The sequence below is a fragment of the Trachinotus anak genome, unplaced genomic scaffold (genome assembly GCF_046630095.1).
Source record: "Trachinotus anak isolate AG129_WGS33_773 ecotype Australia unplaced genomic scaffold, CSIRO_AGI_Tana_v1 ptg000011l, whole genome shotgun sequence".
NCBI classification, from domain to species: Eukaryota; Metazoa; Chordata; class Actinopteri; order Carangiformes; family Carangidae; genus Trachinotus; species Trachinotus anak.
In genome coordinates, this window is record NW_027273862.1 from 21,321,301 (window position 1) to 21,341,044 (window position 19,744).

Here is a 19,744-nt window from a genome sequence, read left to right on the forward strand (position 1 = left end):
TCACCACCACCACCAGCCTGGATTGTTGACACAAGACAGGTTGGGTCCATGGATTCTTGCTGTTGATGCCAAATTCTGACTCTACCATCTGCTGCCTCAGCAGAAATCCAGATTCATCAGACCAAGCTACGTTTTTCCAGTCTTCAGCTGTCCAGTTTTGTTGAGTCTGTGCCCACTGCAGTTCTAAATTTCTGTTCTCTACTGACAGGAGCAGAAACCAATGTGGTCTTCTGCTGTTGTAGCCCATCCACCTCAAGTGGTTTGACGTGTTGTAGATTCTGAGATGCTTTTCTGCTCACCACAGTTGTGTAGACCAGTTTTCTAAATTACCGTAGCCTTTCTGTCAGCTCCAACCAGTCTGGCCATTCTCCTCTGACCTCTCTCATCAAGAAGTGATTTCCGTCTGCTGAACTGCCGCTTTCTGGAAGGTTTTTTGGTATTCAGCTCCATTCTAAGTAAAAACTCTAGAGACTGTCGAGCATGAAAATCCCAGGAGATCAGCAGTGTCAAAAATACTCAAACCAGCCCATCATTCACCACCAATGATGCCACGGTCAAAGTCACTGAGATCACATTCTGATGTTTGATGTGAACTTTAACTGAAGCTCCTGACCTGTATCTGCAAGACTTTATGCACTGTACTGCTGCCACATGATTGACTGATTGGATAATTGTATGAATAAGCAGGTGTACAGTTGTTTCTAATAAAGCGCTCGTTAAGTGTAAGACTAGTTCTTTTTGTCATTTGGATCACATGGCCACACCTGAGTCTTTTTTCACTTCCAGAAATAATTTTAAAATGCCATTGTACACTATTGGCAGATTATTCTGCAAAGAAATATGTTGTAAAGCAGGCAATAAAGACTGAAACATGTGCACTGACTTTTCCAACAAATGATATTTGAGGTATGTCCACTTAAGAGTAACAAACTGCAACATGTCATCGACACTCAAACACATCCTCTTGTGTATAAGGTGCCCTAGGGAGCTGTGTTTGTGGACAAAGGTACCAAATAGTAGTTAAACTGACATTTCCCAAGTGTGAACAAGTGCAGCTGTATAAATGATGTGAGGCAAGGCTGAATTTGAACTTACACTCTCACCAGTAAGGGAGCATTCACACCTCGTCTGTTGGATTATTCATCTGATTCACACAGCTTCAACCATGTTCCTTTAGTTCCACTAGTTTCAGCTGGAGGTTTCACAGTCTATCTTTTCTTTTTTCTTTTTATAATTTGACAGCAGGATCTATGGCCCACAAGCAAGTGTGATGTTTCTCAAAATTAATTAAAAGAAATTCTGTGTTTCGTTTTTCCGGCTGCACCAAAAACATACTGAACCCTGTCCCCAAATCGTGATGCGTATTCAACTGTGAATTTTGTGTTGAGTTGTGAGAACCCTCATTACCCAAAAATGTTAAGATGCAGGATGCATCATCTCTTGTTGCTCTGTGTCTTTCAGTCCAATATGTATAAAGTCCAGCTGCAGTCTTGATTGACCTCATATGCTCTTTGATAGTCAGACCACAACAGAAGATAAATAAGGCCTTGCAGCAGGGTTGTGTGCAGAATGATTTGCTTTTGTGACTCACCTGCACAAACTGTTGATTTTTCTGAATAACCACAGTGTTTGTCACAGGATGGCAAGTTACCATAACGGTCACATGAATGAGTGAGCTAACACTCCATCTGACTTATATTTTAAGCTTTGCGTGTGTTTGATATAACGCAAACACACACCTTTTTTTTTTTTGGACAGCCAAGGAATATTTCAAAAAATGTCTGCAGGAAAGGAAGGAGATACCTCAGTGAAGCAAGAGTACATCCTGTGAAGCAGTGTCAGTGGAACACTAATATATCACTACAAACTGCATCAGACTATATCGATTAGTTGTCCCACCCAAAGTACCTTTCTTTCAGTCTCTCCTCGCTTCCCTATCTCTAATTGTACTAAACTCAACTTCAGAAAGACAGATCAAACACAACTCAAGGTGAATAAAGTCGCCCACATCTACATGTTTTAGCACTGCCACTACCTTGAAATGTTGTCTTTTATAGAATTACTATGGGGCTTTTTGTAAAATTGCTGGTTGATTATGAAGCTGGTGACTCAGGCAGCTCTAATCCAACTCAATAGTCTCATTTTGTTAATCACAGTCTGCCATAATTCATCACTCTTAACGTAACTGCATTCCTTTTTATTTTTCATGTTCATGTTCATTTGTGGGGAACGGGGCTTTTTTCCTTCATTAAATAGGGCTAAGTAGCACTTTGGAGGCTTTTATATACACCGTTGCATAAACAGCATGACCTCTCCCTTGCATATTCACTGCTCACCAGCAAAGAAACAATATTCATAATTAATATGCAACCACTCACACTGATTGCCTATTATTTTGGTTGACCATGAAGTTTTATTAGAGATGCCGATCAGATGCCCAGTGGAAAGCATCAAGTTGTCTCAAAAGCACAACTACTAACTAATAACAGTTTGTTTTTTTTTTAAATCACCCACAATCGCAATAATCATTGAAATCATCAATAGGTGAAAGCAAAAAGGAGAGCAGGAAAAGAAGCAGGGCGGAGGGAGGGGTGAGGTGGTCTTGCTTGTATCTCTACATTAAATAAGACAACACAAAAAAAATTACTATTTCAAAGCTGATGTCCCTCAACCAATACAGGTACCACTACTCTATTATTCTTTTTCAGCAGAAGCCCACGCAAGCAATTTCATTTTCCGTCTAAAAATGACCACTTTGGTCACATTTCTAAGGTACTATCCTTATGTACAAGTTTAAAAACTGCATCTGCTTTAAAGAGTCACAACCCTGGGGAGACCATCAGTGTGCTGTTTTTCAGTATTCTAAGAACTGCTTTTTTAAAGCACATTCATCCTTTGTAATTTTGTTTGTCATTTAATTTCAGAGTCTAATTTACTCTAAAAGAGCATGGAAAAAAAAAAAAAAAAAAAAAACTCTACGGGATAAACAGACCCCCGAACCTGAGAGATGGTCAACAAAGCGTTGTTAAACTCTATTCTTAAGCCTGTCATTATCATCTTGAGAATCAACTCGTGTAGAAAACAATAAAATGCAAACCTCCTGAGAGAGTGCACATCCTTGAACTTGTTTTTCTCTCTCTCCCTCTCTCCCTCTCTCACCTACACACAGTCCACACACACAGTCCACACACACACACACACACACACCATTACAGGTGCTGGAGATCTTACAGTCTAGCCTATTTTATGATGCATGAAAATCAAATGATGGGCTAAACTAAATCCTGCATAAACAAAATGGCTCAGATGGCTTGTCTTAATAAGCATATAGTAATACAGAATAATCTGTTTACCAGAAATTACAAAAATATATAATAATCTGTTTTTAACTTCTGTGCATGTAATTGATTTATTAATGGGATGATTAAGCTATTATTGAATAAATCATCGTTATCTAACTAAAAAGAACATTACCCATAAATCGTTATGTTGACCAACATCCCCTCGGGTAAAGATTACAATAAGCTGACACACTGAATGCACGCAACTGAGGCTAAATGGAGGTAAATAAAACCAATCTGACCCATTTCACAATGCGCCCGTAGCCTGAAATCAAACAAACTGAATTCAAGGTAAGCATTCAGTCAAGGAACTCCATACCATTGTTGTTATTAGTTTTTACAAAGGTCCTTTTTTAAGCATATTTTTACCTGGATGGACAAAGAATGCAAATGATCTACTGGTTATATGCAGCAAACTAAGTAAAATATAATTCTGTTTTGAAAGGTGAGAGACTTTCAGTGTTAAGGTGTTTGTTTCAAGCATGTTTTTTTGCCTATATGCAACAGTTTTGTATCTGCAACAAGTAGTAGAGACGTGGTGCTCATTGCCTCATGTGCCTCACTTTGTTTTCCACCATCACTACTTACATTGTCTATTTCCATTTTTTATAATCTGATTTTTACTTGAGTTTTTGTTGCAAATATACCTAAAATGGGTTATCTGATTAAAAAAGAAAAAAGAAAGACAAAAAAGAAAAATAACAATAATGTAATACAGTAACGATTCAATGAATACAATGTTGGACATTTGCATTGCCTGTTCACCAGCTGCTGTTATATTTGTCTGTAGGCAAGCTGAATGTGAGGGTGGCTAAAAGATTAGCCACATGTGAGTGAGATATTCAATTAATTAAAACCATGACATTGGCACAATTCCTATAACAAGCTGCAAACTACATTCAAACGAAGTGAATAGACTATTGAGTTGGTGTGTGTGTGTGTGTGTGTGTGTGTGTGTGAGTGTGAGTGTGAGTGTGTGTGTGTTTGTGTGAGTGTATGTGTGTGCGCACGTGCCTTTGGGTGGGGTCTTAATGAAGTAAGAAGCAAAATTCCTACCAGCAGACTATTTCACTGGTTCAACACAGCACACATGTACATTTACTGACACAAACATAAATAACTGCACTGGTGTCTGAAATCGTGTGATCCTGCGTGCAGTGCAGTATAATGAGGCAGTCTGTTCAGTCTGTTCATTAAATAGGAGCTGGAACTGAAATAATTAAAAAAAAACATTCAAAATCTCAGTCTATTAGACAAAGAGAGTCTGACCTGAACAGGTCTCTATTTTCCAAAAAAGTTGTTTTATCTCAAAAAGGCATGAAGCTCTCCACACTCCAATCTTTCTCAGGAATTACAAACCTTGTTGTAGTTACAATCGTCCTCCCCAACGTTACTTTCGTGTGTCTGCAGTTGTAACTAGTATGCCTTTCAAAGATTCAGCTACACTCACAACAATTCGGCAGCCAGTTCAGTCACACCTGCCATCTCTGAAGCCAGCTCAGAGGAAACCTTTGTGCTGTGAAGAGGAGGGGTGACACAAGACGGCGTGTTTGTACTGCTATCAACGCAATCCACATCTGCGGCAGTTTAGCCCCAGGAGAAAGTGATAAATGTAGCTTTTGGCATAGATATTTATTCCAACACACAAAAAAACCTAACACAGCAGTTTGCCAGCTCTCCTAAAATTGTTTTCTCTCTCTACTTGAGATGTTTTGTGAAGACACATTTAACCAGCTGGTCTGGGTATATACACAGCTGGGACCAGTGTGATTATTGATTAAGGAAACTGCGTAAACGTAGAGGGGGGAAAAGAGAAAGTGGAATGAGAAACAGAGGACTTATTATTTATTATTTATATGCCTTTGAAATTAAGATGGAAAAAAAGGAAAGGGAGCAGTATGTGATCTTGGTGTGTAAGCCACTAATCATTCTGTACTTGCTCATCAATAGGCCCAACAGCTTTGCTGTTAACTGAAGTCTTGAGTCAGCACCGACCTTGCTTCACCCGCATTAGTCCAAAGCCAAGTCAGCCCAAAAATCCAAAGCTGTTACAGAGGGCACAGGCCAATCGTGCAGTACACATGAAGACAGGCACACATGTGACCATATATCACAACAGTAAGAGATGTTGTAAGCCTACAAACAACACTTTAATGCAATAGTTCTGACTGCTTGGTAAATACACTTGTTTGCTTTCCTGCCCAGACTTATTTGAGAACATTGGTAGCAATCTCATGTCTGCACATCAAATATGAACCTGACGACAAGTCTCCAGAAAATCACTACCTCTGTCCAAAAAATAGACACATAACCCCCCATAAAACCAAGACATGTGGTTCTTACATATTGTGGTTAAACAAACAAGTAGGGCTGCCACAATTAGTCGCCACAATTGACGACGTCGACTATGAAAATGCTTCAACGAATCGTTTCCCATACACTGATTTATTTGTGGCAACCAGTTGCTATTAACAACTATATATTTATTTTCTATACATCATTTATGGTTTATCAAATTTGACAAAAGAAAACAAGCATTTTATAATTTAGTGCGGACGCAAACCATCAACAAAATGTTATGCAGTTTGTGGGTTAACAAGACCGAAGCTGAGAGCTCGTGAACAAAAACATTAAAGATAAAAATTATTCCGTTTGAATTGATGGTGGAAGAGCTGTTCTGTAGATGAAAGGATTGTAGATATTTCCCCAAAGCCCAGAACCAAGGCCAGACACAGATATAGAAAACACACAAACACAGACACACATACATCTAATATCAATACATGCACAAGTGCCCATACACACACCTGGGTTCTCCTTCTGTGTCTCTCTCTCTCTCACACACACACACACACACACACACACACACAGCAGATGGACTATGCCTAGTTTCACTTCAAGGTGACCTATCTACTCTATATGTACCGGGTCAGTGCTGATGAGTTATGTGAGCGAAGGAGGGGCTGGAAAAAGGAGGAATGGAAGACAGGAAGGATGCTGTCCGTACACCTGGATAAAAACTGACAGAGGAGGCTTTAGGATAATGCGCTGTTGTCAAAGTGTTGGACGCCACTTCCTCTCAGTCTCTTTTAAGTGCGTCTATGGTGCATTAAGAATCTGTCAGACCAGCTTTAGCATTAATCAGCTAGCCCCCAGAAGAAACAATCACACATAATCTCGAGCTCTAAACCCTGCTGACCTTCTCTTCAAATGCACAGATAAACTCCCTTTCAAACCTCACTCAGTTAAAGACACACATAGGCCCGGGCTCTGGGGCTTGTAATTTTATTTTCCCTCCCCGCTCTCCCTCCCTCGTAGTCTATTTGATTGGTTCCTCCCTCAGCAGCAGCACCCATGTCTCTCCACCTGGGAGTACATCGACTCAGCATGTCAACGTGACCTCAAAGAGGACGCATTTCAGACAATGTGTGCGGGTAGAGGGGCTGTTTCACCCCATCAATCCGGAAAGAGGGGGAGAGGAGAGGAGAAGAGGAGAGGAGACAGCAGGAAAGTGGAAAAGAGAGGAGAGGGGCAGAATACACAAGTTCCATTCATCATTTCAGCAGTGTTGAGAGTGTATAAATAGCAAGATCTGTCCAGAGTTATCATTGAGCCAACGCTTCCATCGTGGTACTTCATTTATTAAGACTGTGCGCAGATCAATACAGCAGGCATATACACTCTGTACTGTTGACAAGATAATCTCATCATTATGAATTTGGCTCGGGTCGTCAGTAACATGAGCAATTGCAACGCTTATCTGAGATGACAAGAGCACAGAGAAAGAGAGAGAATCCAAAAAGGAAGAGTCAGAGCAAGAGCAGGGGACGTGAAGAGGAGTGAGCAGCAGCTTTTTTTTTTTTTAAGCACTAAACAATGCTCAGAGCGATAGATAATGAAATACAGTATTTCAGTACCAAACAGAGAAAAAAAAAAATCAATAAGAAATGGAGCAAACCAGCAATTGATCTGAATGCTGAAGGCCCCAAAAAGATTCCTCTCTAAGACACAAACCCAGTGAGGGGCCAATTGAGTACATCTGTGAGGTACAATAGGAAAAGACGAGACCGACCAAGTATACCGTTTTCAATATGCCATTAACACTCAGTTTCGTCCCTGCTGCCCTGAAGAGCAGACACAGTCAAACGTTTGAAAACAAATCTTGTGTGCCCACCACTTAGCAGGCCTTTTGTTTAGGCAATAACATCTGAGAGCGCCGACTCATTCACCTTTGTTTCCACAAACATGTAACATCCACTGCAAAACACAGTGGCTGTCAATTCCCCTCAGACACACGCAGGGCTTTAGACATGGGAGTCGAATTTCAAGCTGCGCTACAGATATACAGCGGGGAGAGAAGAGACAGTGGGATCTCTGCTATCGGAGTGTTGGACTTTCTCACACATGCAAACATCACTGTGTCAAAAAATACACCTCAAATTGCAAAGCAAATTGTTGTTTCCAGATCAGGATTCACTGTAAAATACTGCAGTGGTCGTGTGAGGGAGATGAAGCCTGTTTTATAGCATCATGTTTTGACATGTAGTTAGGTGAAATTAGAGCTAATGAGATGGCATTCATGGTATATCCCACCAATCAATTAATCACGTTACTGACGAAGCCGAAGAAGTGCTGAACTGTAGAAGGCAAGGACAAGGGGAGAGAGATACAGGGAGAGAGGGATAAATCATTTCTCTTATACTAATGAGATAGAAGGTGAGAACAGATTCACATAACTCATTCTTTGAGCTGCGTGTTGTTGCTACAGCACATGCCTAGGGGGCACAGTGAAGGAAGATGTGGAAGAAATAAAAGCTCTCTCAGGTTGGACCGGTGCCAAGACACAGCAGAGCCAGTTCCACTTTGTTTGACTTTGAAAGTGTTTGATTTACAGCAAGGAGACCGAGCTGCTGGCAGTTCAAAGAATACATTGCCATGCCATGTACGCTCATGTAGCCTTCTGTGTGCTGTGCATCTCAGTGCACATTACTGTGAGGTCACTCTTATCCATACCCATCTCAGCTCCAGCCCCCTGCTGCTCAAAGCGTTAAGTCTGAAGACCCCAGGAGGGATCTAAGAGCCTACAGGGGGCAGACGGCCCCTTCAGGGAAGCCCATTCCAATCTGAGGGAACCAGCAAGACCGGTGCTTCAGAGCACAGTTGGTGGTGGCAAAGGTGCGCGTGCACGTACATACACACATGCACTCACACAGACACATGGCAGTTGAATCTTAGACTCCTCCACTGTGAAGGTTATGTTTTGTTCTCTTGTTTTGTGACCTCATTGATGCTTGGTTGGCTCCTTGTGCCTGAGTTGTTTGAGCACAACGCCAGCAGCACTGAAGTAATGTTTTTGAGTCTGCTGAAAGAATGCAAAGATTTCTTTTTTTGTTCACCATCTTCTTTTTCCTGCATAAAACAGCATGGATTTGGAGGAGTTGATATTAAAAAGAAAACACTTCGCACCTAAAGGACTGTCAAAAACACTCAGATCCATCAGGTGTGGGCGTGTACTTACATAGAACGCAACTCACACTATCAGCATAGTCAGAAAAAACAAGACACAACAGCCACAGTAAACAAAAAAATGACTGGCAACAAAAACAACAGCAGTCATGCCCTCTGTGTCCTTGTAACAACAAAACTGAAAAGTAATTTAAGTCTGATAGGACTTGAAACCATTTAAAATGCCTATGAAGGAAAATCAAGCTAAACAACTGTTCTGTTGTTAACTCAGAAGCGTGACATGACAAAATGACAAGATATTGTGAAGATCCACTAAGCATGGGATGATATGAAAATGTCAAGTCACGATTGTCCCGGCCAAAATACTTGCAATTCACTTAAGTGACAGATACTTTTATTGCATCACAGATAGGACACATCTTTTTTTTTTTTTTACTGAATATCCGTTTTAGTGGAAAAACAATCAAACAATCTTAAACATAAATAAAAAAATAAATAAATAAATATAGCAACACTGTGTGAGTCTGTTCTTTTTCACATAACATTTCCTGTATTTTTTCAATCAGGCTCTATTTTTAAAGTCCAACTGGCATTGTGGCATGGAGTCAAAACTACTTTGGCCATCAAATGGTACTGCTAGCCTTGTGGCATAGAGAATGAGATGTGCAAAACCTCAGTCCTTGTTTGGCGAACTAGACGGCATTTTCAAGTCACTTACATCAGGAACGATTATCCCCATTCACAATTATCCTGCTGATGGAAATTCAACACAATCAACTTATTTTGTGTTGTGTTTTTTTTTATTGCGATGCATGATAAAAATCGTATATCATCCCATCCCTCGGCTCCAGTATCAGTGAATTTGGCAGAGGGAGTCTTCACCGTCCACGTCCCCTTTATCTCACGCACACATACACAAACACACGACGAGTCGAGAGTGAATGCCCACTGACAATCCACAGTCTTATTATCGTGCCCATGTCATCTCCAATAGGCTGCTTCCTACTGAACCAAGCAAATTGGTTTAATGTGTCCGGCCAATCTGGCCATCACAGAGGTCAACTTGTGTTCTCATATCCTGTCTACAATTGCAAAAACAAAATTCCTTTGTTGCCCTGCATTGCCAGGTCGGGAGGTCTGTTCAAATAATGAAATTATGCAGCACAGTTAAGTGCTGTGTCCACATGAATGCACAGCAGCTGGGTGAAAGGATTTCTAGAGGCCGACCAAGAAGACAATACACCACATAAATTATTGACTTCAGTCATCTATCTATCCATCTACGTATATCTACCTACTTCTGTCCACAGTTTGAATCTACTGGAGTTGTTATAAGTTACAGGAAGGAATTGTGTCTACTCTGACTCTGGGCATAGTGAACAGCCTACATTTATATTCAATTATTTAGCAGGGTGACTTGGATTTTTGAGAACTTACAATAAATAAAACATTGACTTCCACAGCTGCCTCCAATCTCAAACTAATTTTCTGGGTCCTTATAATATGTATCTACACTTGAACTATTTGTTGTGTAAATCTTTGAAGAATTGCAGTGACTCTTTAGTATGAGACTATGAATTGTTTTTCATGGAAATGATAGTAAAAGAAAAAGATTAAAAAAAAGACACTGGTGGTGTGTGTTAGTACCGGAGCAGATTTCCGTAGCCTTTCTTTGTTCACATTTCAATGCCACTATGGTGTTGAGGGTGGAGAAGAAAATGATATTTAAGAGATTACTACAGTAATTTTTACACTTCCTTGTGCTACAAACAGTCCCAGGAAAAGTAAACGAATGCTCAAATTCTGCTTATACCAGAAAATAAGCAGCCTCTGTTTCCCCACTTACCCTGTGTTCTGCCCTCCTCCTCCCCCCATGTTCACAAATATGTAGCATGAGACCTGTGATGTTTATCGTGACATCCTCCACTTTCCGCTGATTTGTTAAATGTTATGATTTATTAATGAAAGAGGATGCAAATATAGCTGCTGTTTTGTGCTGTGTGCTGCTACAGCTTCAAAACATACTGACACATCGGTACTGAAACAAGAGCCTCTGCCTAACACCACAGCTAAAACAGCAGTAATGGCAGCTAATAAACAAAATACTCAATGACAAAACTTCTATATTTTGTTTTAATAGAGATAACATAATTTACTGCTGTTCCCTAGAGCAACATTCTGTGGTCTGACTTCACTTCCTCTCACTTGTATCTATCATATGAGCTTGGGGGAGATGAAGAAAAATAAAACTGCCTATTAATAATTCAGAATTTCAGCGCGTAGTGTTGTGTACAGTAGCAGCAGGTTTATTTGAGGAAATATGAAGATACACCCTAAGGCGAGCTGATAATTTCTTTTTATGTACTGGCAAGCTCAAATAAAATAAATCTGGCCTAGTGGCCCAGAAGAACTCAACAGGGGGACAAAAGTACACAAATTACAAATGTCCTCTTGAACTGCCTCTCATTTCTATAAATGACTGGCTGGTGAGCTGCCCAATCCTGTCAAGCAAGTAGGCTTCAGTACATACAGGTTTACCAAACTCAATCCATGGAAAGCTCCAGAGGAAAGTTATCTAAAGATGATGGGAGAGGGATAGAAAATGAAATAAAGAGCGCTTTTCTATTCATTGCCTCAGTGGCCACTGAAGTGTGGGAGCAATTTCAATACAATATACAGCGGAGGCTTTGATAAGACTTTGGTGTAGAATCCTTAAAAACAGCCCAAGCCTGGCTACATATGCATTTGTGTGTTTGTGTGCATGAGTGTGTGTGTGTGTGTCTGTGTGTGTGTTACTTGGAGGAAGGATGTTTCAAGGTTCGGACAAATGCAAGATTGTCACACTCATAAAAGAGAGGAGCTCTGTCATGGAGTCTGCCAGCTAAAGGCTTAAATCACATGCCTGGAATGCACAATGACGTTACACACACACAAACACACACACAAACGCACACATACACACAATCTCCGTAAGTTATGCGGTGTAAGACCATTCCTGGAAGCATCCATTTTCAACATCTGCTCCCACTACATTGTTGGTATGCATATGCTCAACCTAAACAGTGGAAGGGAGTGTTGTATACACGCTGCTTAAATGATCACAATCACACCTCTTAACCGTTTTTCCACAGTATTCTATAAATTCATTCAATAGGTTTATGGCTGCCAGTCATTTTGAGAAACTGCTCAAAGACCATGCTTTATCATAAATTGTAGGTTTCAATCAGGTTTTTCTAATTGATATGCAGTGAAACTGTGAGCAGATATTAAATATCATGGATTAAGTGCTTGCTTTGTAAATTCACTCAAAATACTTGAAACAAAATTCTGTCATGTGTTTGTTAAATATTTATGTCTAACATTTGCATTACTATTATTATTTTTAGAGCAGTAGGATTCTCCTTTTCAAATGACGAGTTTCAATGTCAAGTCAGCAGAGACTGGAGCCCCTTTTCTCCTTGACACCCTCGTCTCAACGCCACCCAACACAAGGCAGAATGCCGCCACCTAAAGGCAGCTTTTATAGCCTTTCAGACCCCCTTTGCCTCTGTACCACCTGCACCTTATTAACATGGATCATGTCCCACCGAGACACGACTCTGTTTAATTAGAGTTTTGTGGTGAATCAAATTAAAACACTCAAAACCTATCAAAACAAATCAATATGATAAATTATGGACCATTTAAAAGCAATGACACAGGAGTCTTTGCATATTTGGTAACAATGAGGAGAGCTTCTCAAACAAGGTAGCAAGAAAGCAGCCATGAAGAAACTTATGAACCAGCCAGTAGGCCACAGTCTGGCACAGCTGCTGAAGCTAAATATAATGTGGGACAAAATCCTAAAATGTATTCAAAGACAGAGTGGGCGCAGGCTCACTCTTTGGAGCGAATTACTGAAATCCCTTCTTCCAGAGCATTGAGGAATTTTGCAGCAGATTGGTTTTAACCTTGATTCCACACTAAGTAATTCCCTTCAACGCCTTAAGCGGAATTAGGCATCATTACGTATCATCCATCTCCTTATCCCAGGAATTCTCTTTACAAATGAAATGAAGCTCTCCACTGGGCCGGGCGCCTGCACGGTGGTGACAATGATAAGGCCAGCAGAGCTCTGCTGATATGTTCATATTATTCCCCTCTCCCAGCTAGAGACCAAACCCAGTCTGTCTGCCAGTGCACCACTATAAAACATCATTAGAGACCAGCAGCAGTGTGCAGAGAGACTGGGAGTTGCAGGCAGCTACAGTAGCCCTATAGGTGCAGACGAAGACAGCAGCACTAAGGTGCCCTTGTGAAAGTGACTGAGCAGGCGATATGCTCTCCCGCTTTATCAATCTCTTTATTTATTTTTCCTATTCAACCTCTTGTCCAGTGGCAACTGTAGTGACAGATGGGCTGAGAGGCCTTGGGATCGATGGAAGGGGAATTCTGTCTTTGTTTCCTGACATTTTTCCCATAGCCACTCTCCTCTGACTCAGGTTACTTACTGTCCACACGAACGGAGAGAGGGGGTGGAAGCAGGGGAGGAGGGAGGAAAGTGATATGCTTCTGTACAGCTTCTGAAGAAACTTAATGCCTCAGGCCATCTCCCTCTACACAGGTTTCTGTTGAATAATACAATAGAGCACCCTGCACGCCTGATGCGTTGAGGGGACCCTCTGTAAACAAGACACTAAGGAATGTGTTGTTGCTGCTTCTGCTTGTTTTCCCTTTGACAGTCTAGAGGGGAAGAGAAAAGAAGTGCACAAAATGGGTGTGCAACAGCCTCACACAGTCTAATTTATCATCACTACATAAGCAGCGAAACAGCCTGCAGAATGGATCAGCAATTATTCTGTCCCTCTGATTGGGAAGCCTTAACGGTCTTTGTGATGACCCTTGCCCTATGCAGCTGGCTCATAATAGAAGCAGGGCTGAGACTGGGAGTGGGAACAACAGACAGTGGCCTTCCTCCCTGGTGGGAACACGTCACATCTGATCACAGTCATCGTCACATCCAAGTCCAGTGCAAATAGTGGGCTAGAAAAGACAGCGGGGAGCCTAATCGAGACACTAATAGTTACAGTCCATGGGGATGTAACTGAAAGAATTCTCCAATTCTACCAAATAGTAAAAGGCCATTGGCAGAAAGTAACAATAATAATAAAACTCACTGAGTACTCTTTATTATTTCTATCAAATTACACTTGGAACATAACATTTTTATTTGTTAACAATAGGTAAACATGAGAGAAAGAGTTCATTTTGCTACAACTGCCCATTATCCCCAGTGTTACATACCATCGTCTTAAGCAGGCCTTAATCCTTGTCTGACACGACAGACTTTTAATGGGCTTAAGGCCAAAGACACAGAGAAGTTATCACGTTAGAGGCTTATACACCCAAGTACTCCACACAAAGACGTATAAAGTAGCCGTGAAAATAAGTACAATCTGCTAATCTCTAGGAATTAAAATTGCTAGAATTAACCACAAAGAGCAACAGAATTTGATGACTGATATGTTATAAATGGTAGCTTAAAACAGTAAACAAGGATCTGTCATTGTTTGGAGTAACTCAACTCTTAAGATACATTATAGCTGCAGCTGTTACAATGTGCAGGTACAGATATATAATATACAGGTAAGTATGTTTTCAAAAATATTATTGTTATTGGATTAAGACATGCAAATGTCTTGTGGAATAATTAGGTAGTTTAAACTGGAACTGCTTAATATTCAGCCACAGGCTAAACTCTTTCTTCCACAGGAATGAAATGACAGTGATTGAGTGATTTATGAGAAATTTCTACAGGAAAACAGATTTCAAAAGCCTGTCGTGACATATTTCAAGCACAACTGATTTTTGTTGATGTCACTGGCTATGTTCTATGAGAGCACCAGAATGACTGTTTAATCCTTCTAATGCTCACCCCTCCCTTCGTTCTTTTCGCTCTGTGCTCCTGGGCTTCTCTGCCTCTGCCTGTCCTTGTCTTCCTTTTTCTATCATTTTATAAGCGTTGATATAGGACACAGAAGCTTTCTGAAGATTGTGACGTGAAAACGGTGGCACAACAGTGAAGTAGAACAGTGCAATTTCTCTTACCTGTATGATGGACATGCGGTTAGTAGGTGTGTCTGTAGTGCTGGTGACTGGGCCTGTGAAGCTGGTGTGGCATCCCACGTGGCCTTGGGGCACGCTGAGGTTATTGGCAGTGGGCTTGAGGTACATGACCTCTGACCTTGGTGAGCTGAGTGGCAGGCGTGTCTGGTAGTCAAAGTACATGGGAGAGGTGGCCAAGGAAGGGCTGCTTACCACATTCATCACATTCATGGCATCCCGCTCCTCCACCTCGCTCTGCACCAGCATGATGTCGTTCTTGTTAATCTTCTTCTTCTTGCCTTTCCCCAGCTGCGGGTGCGAGTACTCTGCAATGCGACAATTATAGGTACGGATTTCCTTGTTTTCCCGCTTACACTTGATTGCTATGGTCACCATGGCAGCTAGAAGCATGATGGATACGATGCTTAGAGTTACAATAAGAGGCAGGGACATGTCCCAGTTCTGACTGTCCTTTGTGCGTGGCAGTCCATCAGGAGGACGTCCATTGGAAGCCTTGATGATGAGTCTGGCGGCAGCAGTGAGAGTTGGCTTGCCGTGGTCCGACACTCGGATAATCAGCTCCACAATGGGGCTCACATCGTCCCAGAATGGGTGGGCTGTTCGCACCTCCCCAGTCACCGGATCTACCTCAAAGAGGTGCTCCTCATTGCCATCTGAGATCTCATAGGTCAGCCTTCCACTTTCACCATAGTCATTATCCACCGCCCTCACTGTCGTGACGATGTAGCCAACACCTACATTACGCGGCACGTGGATTTCTGCTGTGTCGTTTTGAAGTAGGGGCAGAACTATGACAGGGATGTTGTCGTTGACATCCAGAACACTGATGCGCACTGTAGCATTGCTCTCCAGGTGTGGAGAACCCGCATCTTTCGCAAGAACCTTAAAGTCAAAATACTTTATTTGCTCATAGTTAAAAGACCTCACAGCATAGATGGCTCCATTAGCGGCATTCACATTAACATAGGTGTTGACATCACCCCCACTCACGTTGGAGTTAACTATGCTGTAGTACACTGTGCCATTCTGGCCGAGGTCTGGGTCATGTGCCAGAACTGAACCTAGGTACTCTCCAGGGATGTTGTTCTCAGGTATCTGAAGCAGGTAAACTGACTTGGTAAAGCGAGGAACATTGTCATTCTCATCCAGAATCTTTACGGTGAAGGATTTTGTAGAGTTTAGAGGAGGAATACCATTGTCTTTGGCGACAATGGTGACATTGTACTCATCCTGCACCTCTCTGTCCAAGGGCCTGTCTGTCACCACTGTATAGAAGTTATCATAGTTCTCCTCAAGTTTAAAAGGGACGTTACCTAGCACTCTGCATTGAAGTTGCCCATTCCTGCCTGAGTCCTTGTCTGTGACACGGACCAGAGCAATGACAGTGCCTGGAGGTGCTGCCTCGCTGATGGCTCCCTGTCTCACAGACACAAAGCCTATAGATGGCCAGTTATCATTCCTGTCAAGCACTTTAACTGTGACTTTGCAATGGCCTGGGATTGGATTGGGACCTAGATCCTTTGCCTGGATGTCAATCTCAATAACTGGACTCTCTTCATAGTCAATTTCACCCTGAATCTTTATGACCCCTGTTCTGGAATCTATGGAGAAGAGCTCCCGGATCCTCTCTGGGGCATAGCCACTAAAAGAATAGACTACTTGTCCATTGTTTCCCTCATCAGGATCAGTGGCATTTAAATCAATAAGGACTTTACCAGGAGGTGAATTTTCAGGAATTTCCACAACATACGAGGGTTGATCAAACACAGGGCTGTTATCATTGGAATCAATAACTTTAACATTTATCTGCATGGTACCTGACCTAGGATATTCACCCCCATCAGTGGCTGACAAAATAAGGGTGTGATGGCTTCGCTCTTCTCGGTCAAGTGGTCGTTGAATAACTAATTCTGGGAACTTTGTCCCGTCCCCACGGGATTTTACCTCCAAGGAAAAGAGATTGTAGTCATCGCGTGTTATTTGATAGGTTTTCAGCCCGTTTTCTCCTGCATCTGGGTCATGCGCGCTGGTGAGGGGAAAGCGTGTCCCTGGCACAGCGTTTTCAGAAATGTCAATATCAATCTGATCTGAGGGGAAAGTGGGTGAGTTGTCATTAATGTCCTGAATATCTATTTTGATCATGCAGATCTCCTTGTCATTGGCAAACACCTCCATGGAGAGCTGGCACTTGGGGTTTCTCTTACACAATGTTTCCCTGTCGATGCGCTGCTTTGTGTACAGCAGTCCGCTTTGGGGGTCCACATCGATGAGATGCGGGGCTGAGTTCTCCAGCACCCTGAAGTTGGCTTTCTTACCCTGTCCTCCTGGCCCCACCTGTTCGAGTCCGAGTCTGGCATCTTTGGCAATGTTCCCAATAACTGTCCCCGGACCCTGTTCCTCTGGGACAGAGTAATTCAAGTTTTTCAAGGTCAGGGCTTGAGCCCATAAGAGGAGGAAAAAGAAAATAGAAAGATACATCCCCACTCTGTAAAAGCCGCTATACTCTGTGTTGTGTTTCACGCTTCCTCTGACCTGTTGAGTTGTTCAAATTTGGTATTTCTATTATTCCAGATCAAAAAAAGAGTTCTGTTCATCATGTGAGGCCTTGGCATTAAGTCTTTGTGGATTGTCTTTGCTCTATCTCTCTCATCCTCTGCCTCTTCCAGCAATCTGTGGTGCTGAACACCTAATTTATATTCAGCTGAGAGCCCAGACTCATCTGAACAGTAGTCGCGATCCAGTCTCCAAACAGAATAGTCATTGTAAGTGTTCACTCATACCACCTAAGAAGGAAAACAGAAAAAAATATATATGTTTGTTATAGTGTATGCGTCAAATAGTCACCCAAATAAAAAACAGACCAGGCTACACTAGCCTATCTGCCAGGAAGAAATCAGATCCATCCCTGAGCCAAAAATGAAACAGGGCTCATGTGTAATTCATCTCCACAATTATGGGGGAAGCTTGTCAATTAGTTAACCTTGGGAAGACACTCGGCGCAGCGCTGATACATAGGGAAATAATGATTCTGCTAGTATCTTATTTACTACACAGATTATTATAAGCACAAGCCTCAGAATACAGTTGTTTCCCTTTTTTAAATCTATCTCTAATGTGCAATGCGCGACCTGACCCTGGCATGATAATGACCCATTCACACATTATGAGAATGCTGACTGAAACTGTAATGGGCAACTTTAATAATATGGAAACACTGCAGGCGTACAACTGAGGATGGCCTATTGTGGCGGCTATTTAAGCAAGTGTGTATAAAATGAGCCTCTTACAAGCATTAACAAATCCGCATAATCCGGATATTTAAAATGAGCCTTATAAAAATTCTGAAATGAGCTGCCAGCATCTCAACACAGCCGTGTAATTCTCTCCACTGCTGCTCCCCGTCTCTCCCTCTCTCTGCAACACTCAACGGTCTTTGGTAGAAGCTGTTGCATCCGCATGGATAGGGATGGTTGTGAAATAAGAATGGTTTGGAAATGAGAAGCACACAGAGATTCCGCTGCGAAATTACACAATCACAAAGATACGTCAAAGAGAGAAAAAAAAAAAAGGAGAAAGAAAAACGTAAACTTACCAGAAGAAACTGCTGTAATAGTCACAAAATATATAAGTGTAAAAATCAAAACACTCAGTTTCCTGTAGGATTCAGAGAGTTTCATCCGCTGACCACTTCACTAACGTACCACCCGTATCCTCCTTCCCCCTTCTGTGCAGGAAAAAAAAATCCACAAGCTTCCGTACACGCAGGCTACAGTGCAGCGCAGTGGAAATAAAAAAAAAAAAAAAAAAAAAAAGTGCTCCAGAAAAGTATGACTGTAATGTCAATGAGCTGAAGTCCTATCCGCTGTCTGATTAGGATGCAGCGGCTCGCCTTCTGCCTGCAGTGAGTCACCGTTCTTCAGGAGGGGGAACTGTTCGGAGAAATACTCTACGAGGAAAAGAAAAGGAAAAAAATCCAAATGTGTAGTAAGGTAGATCCAAAGTGGATATTTAAAAGGCAATCAGTGTTTTTTCCCCCGTCCGAAACATCGCTGGGTGACTCTTTTCCGTGGTGGCATTTTTGTCCTTGTCCGCCGTCCCCGTCAAAGTCCACACAGGGAGTCAGATGCTGAGGAGGTGGTCAGCAACAACGCCGCATTCTGCTACAACACTCCCTGTAGCTGTCAGGGAAAGCAGGGTGATTTTCTTCAATATATACGCACAGTCGTTATTTAGTATTTTGTGCACGTAACACAGCCCCAAGCACAACGAGCGCTTCCTCTCACTGACTGAACTCCGGACACCGCATGGTGCATTAAACATTGTCGCTACTCCTCTGGCGGCCAATGAATTTGAAGAGGTGGGAAGAGAAGGAGGGATTCAAAAGCCGCTTTGGATCCAGACTACAAATGATTGGTCGCTCGCAGTTCACCGGTGGCGCATCTGTTTTTTTCAAATATCACACTTCATTGTTGTTTACAAAAAAAAAAAAAAAAAAGGGAACCGGGCGTTGAACACGCTCGCTAAGGGACGTGCAGGGGGCTAGGCTGAGGTGGTTTGAAATTTCAGTTAAGTCGTTTATCAGCAAGACAGACAAAGAGACTTCAACTCAGTGGACGTGTTTTCATTCTAATGGACATGCTTTTATTCTGAAATTCGTTTAAAATGAGTCAGAACAGAGCCAGAATGAGTCTAATGTAAAAGAAAAGCACACGCTATATAGCACTCATATATTTATGCTTACTTAAGCGTGTTAAAGTCATCATTATGACTCGGACTGCATCGCTCAAGGTTACTGTTTCTAAACTTTTAAGTTTTATATCATTAAAAATTCC

General features: G+C 41.9%; 1 protein-coding gene across 6 annotated transcripts in view; it reads right to left on the bottom strand.

The window, feature by feature from the left end:
* Window positions 1-19,261, bottom strand: part of pcdh17 (protocadherin 17) — a 57,496-nt gene extending 38,235 nt beyond the window's left edge. For 2 of the 6 annotated variants that reach the window (XM_071488897.1, XM_071488896.1), the window contains exons 1-2: window positions 18,505-19,252; window positions 15,105-17,695 (exon numbers count right to left, since the gene is read on the bottom strand). In XM_071488897.1, the coding sequence (XP_071344998.1) occupies window positions 15,105-17,390 (2,286 nt within the window). In that variant the 5' untranslated portion in view covers window positions 17,391-17,695; window positions 18,505-19,252. Of the gene's footprint in view, window positions 1-14,894; window positions 17,696-18,504 lie in introns of all 6 variants that reach the window. The other 4 variants (XM_071488899.1, XM_071488898.1, XM_071488895.1 and 1 more) reach the window with 3 other exon arrangements.
* Between the last annotated feature and the right edge of the window lie 483 nt (window positions 19,262-19,744).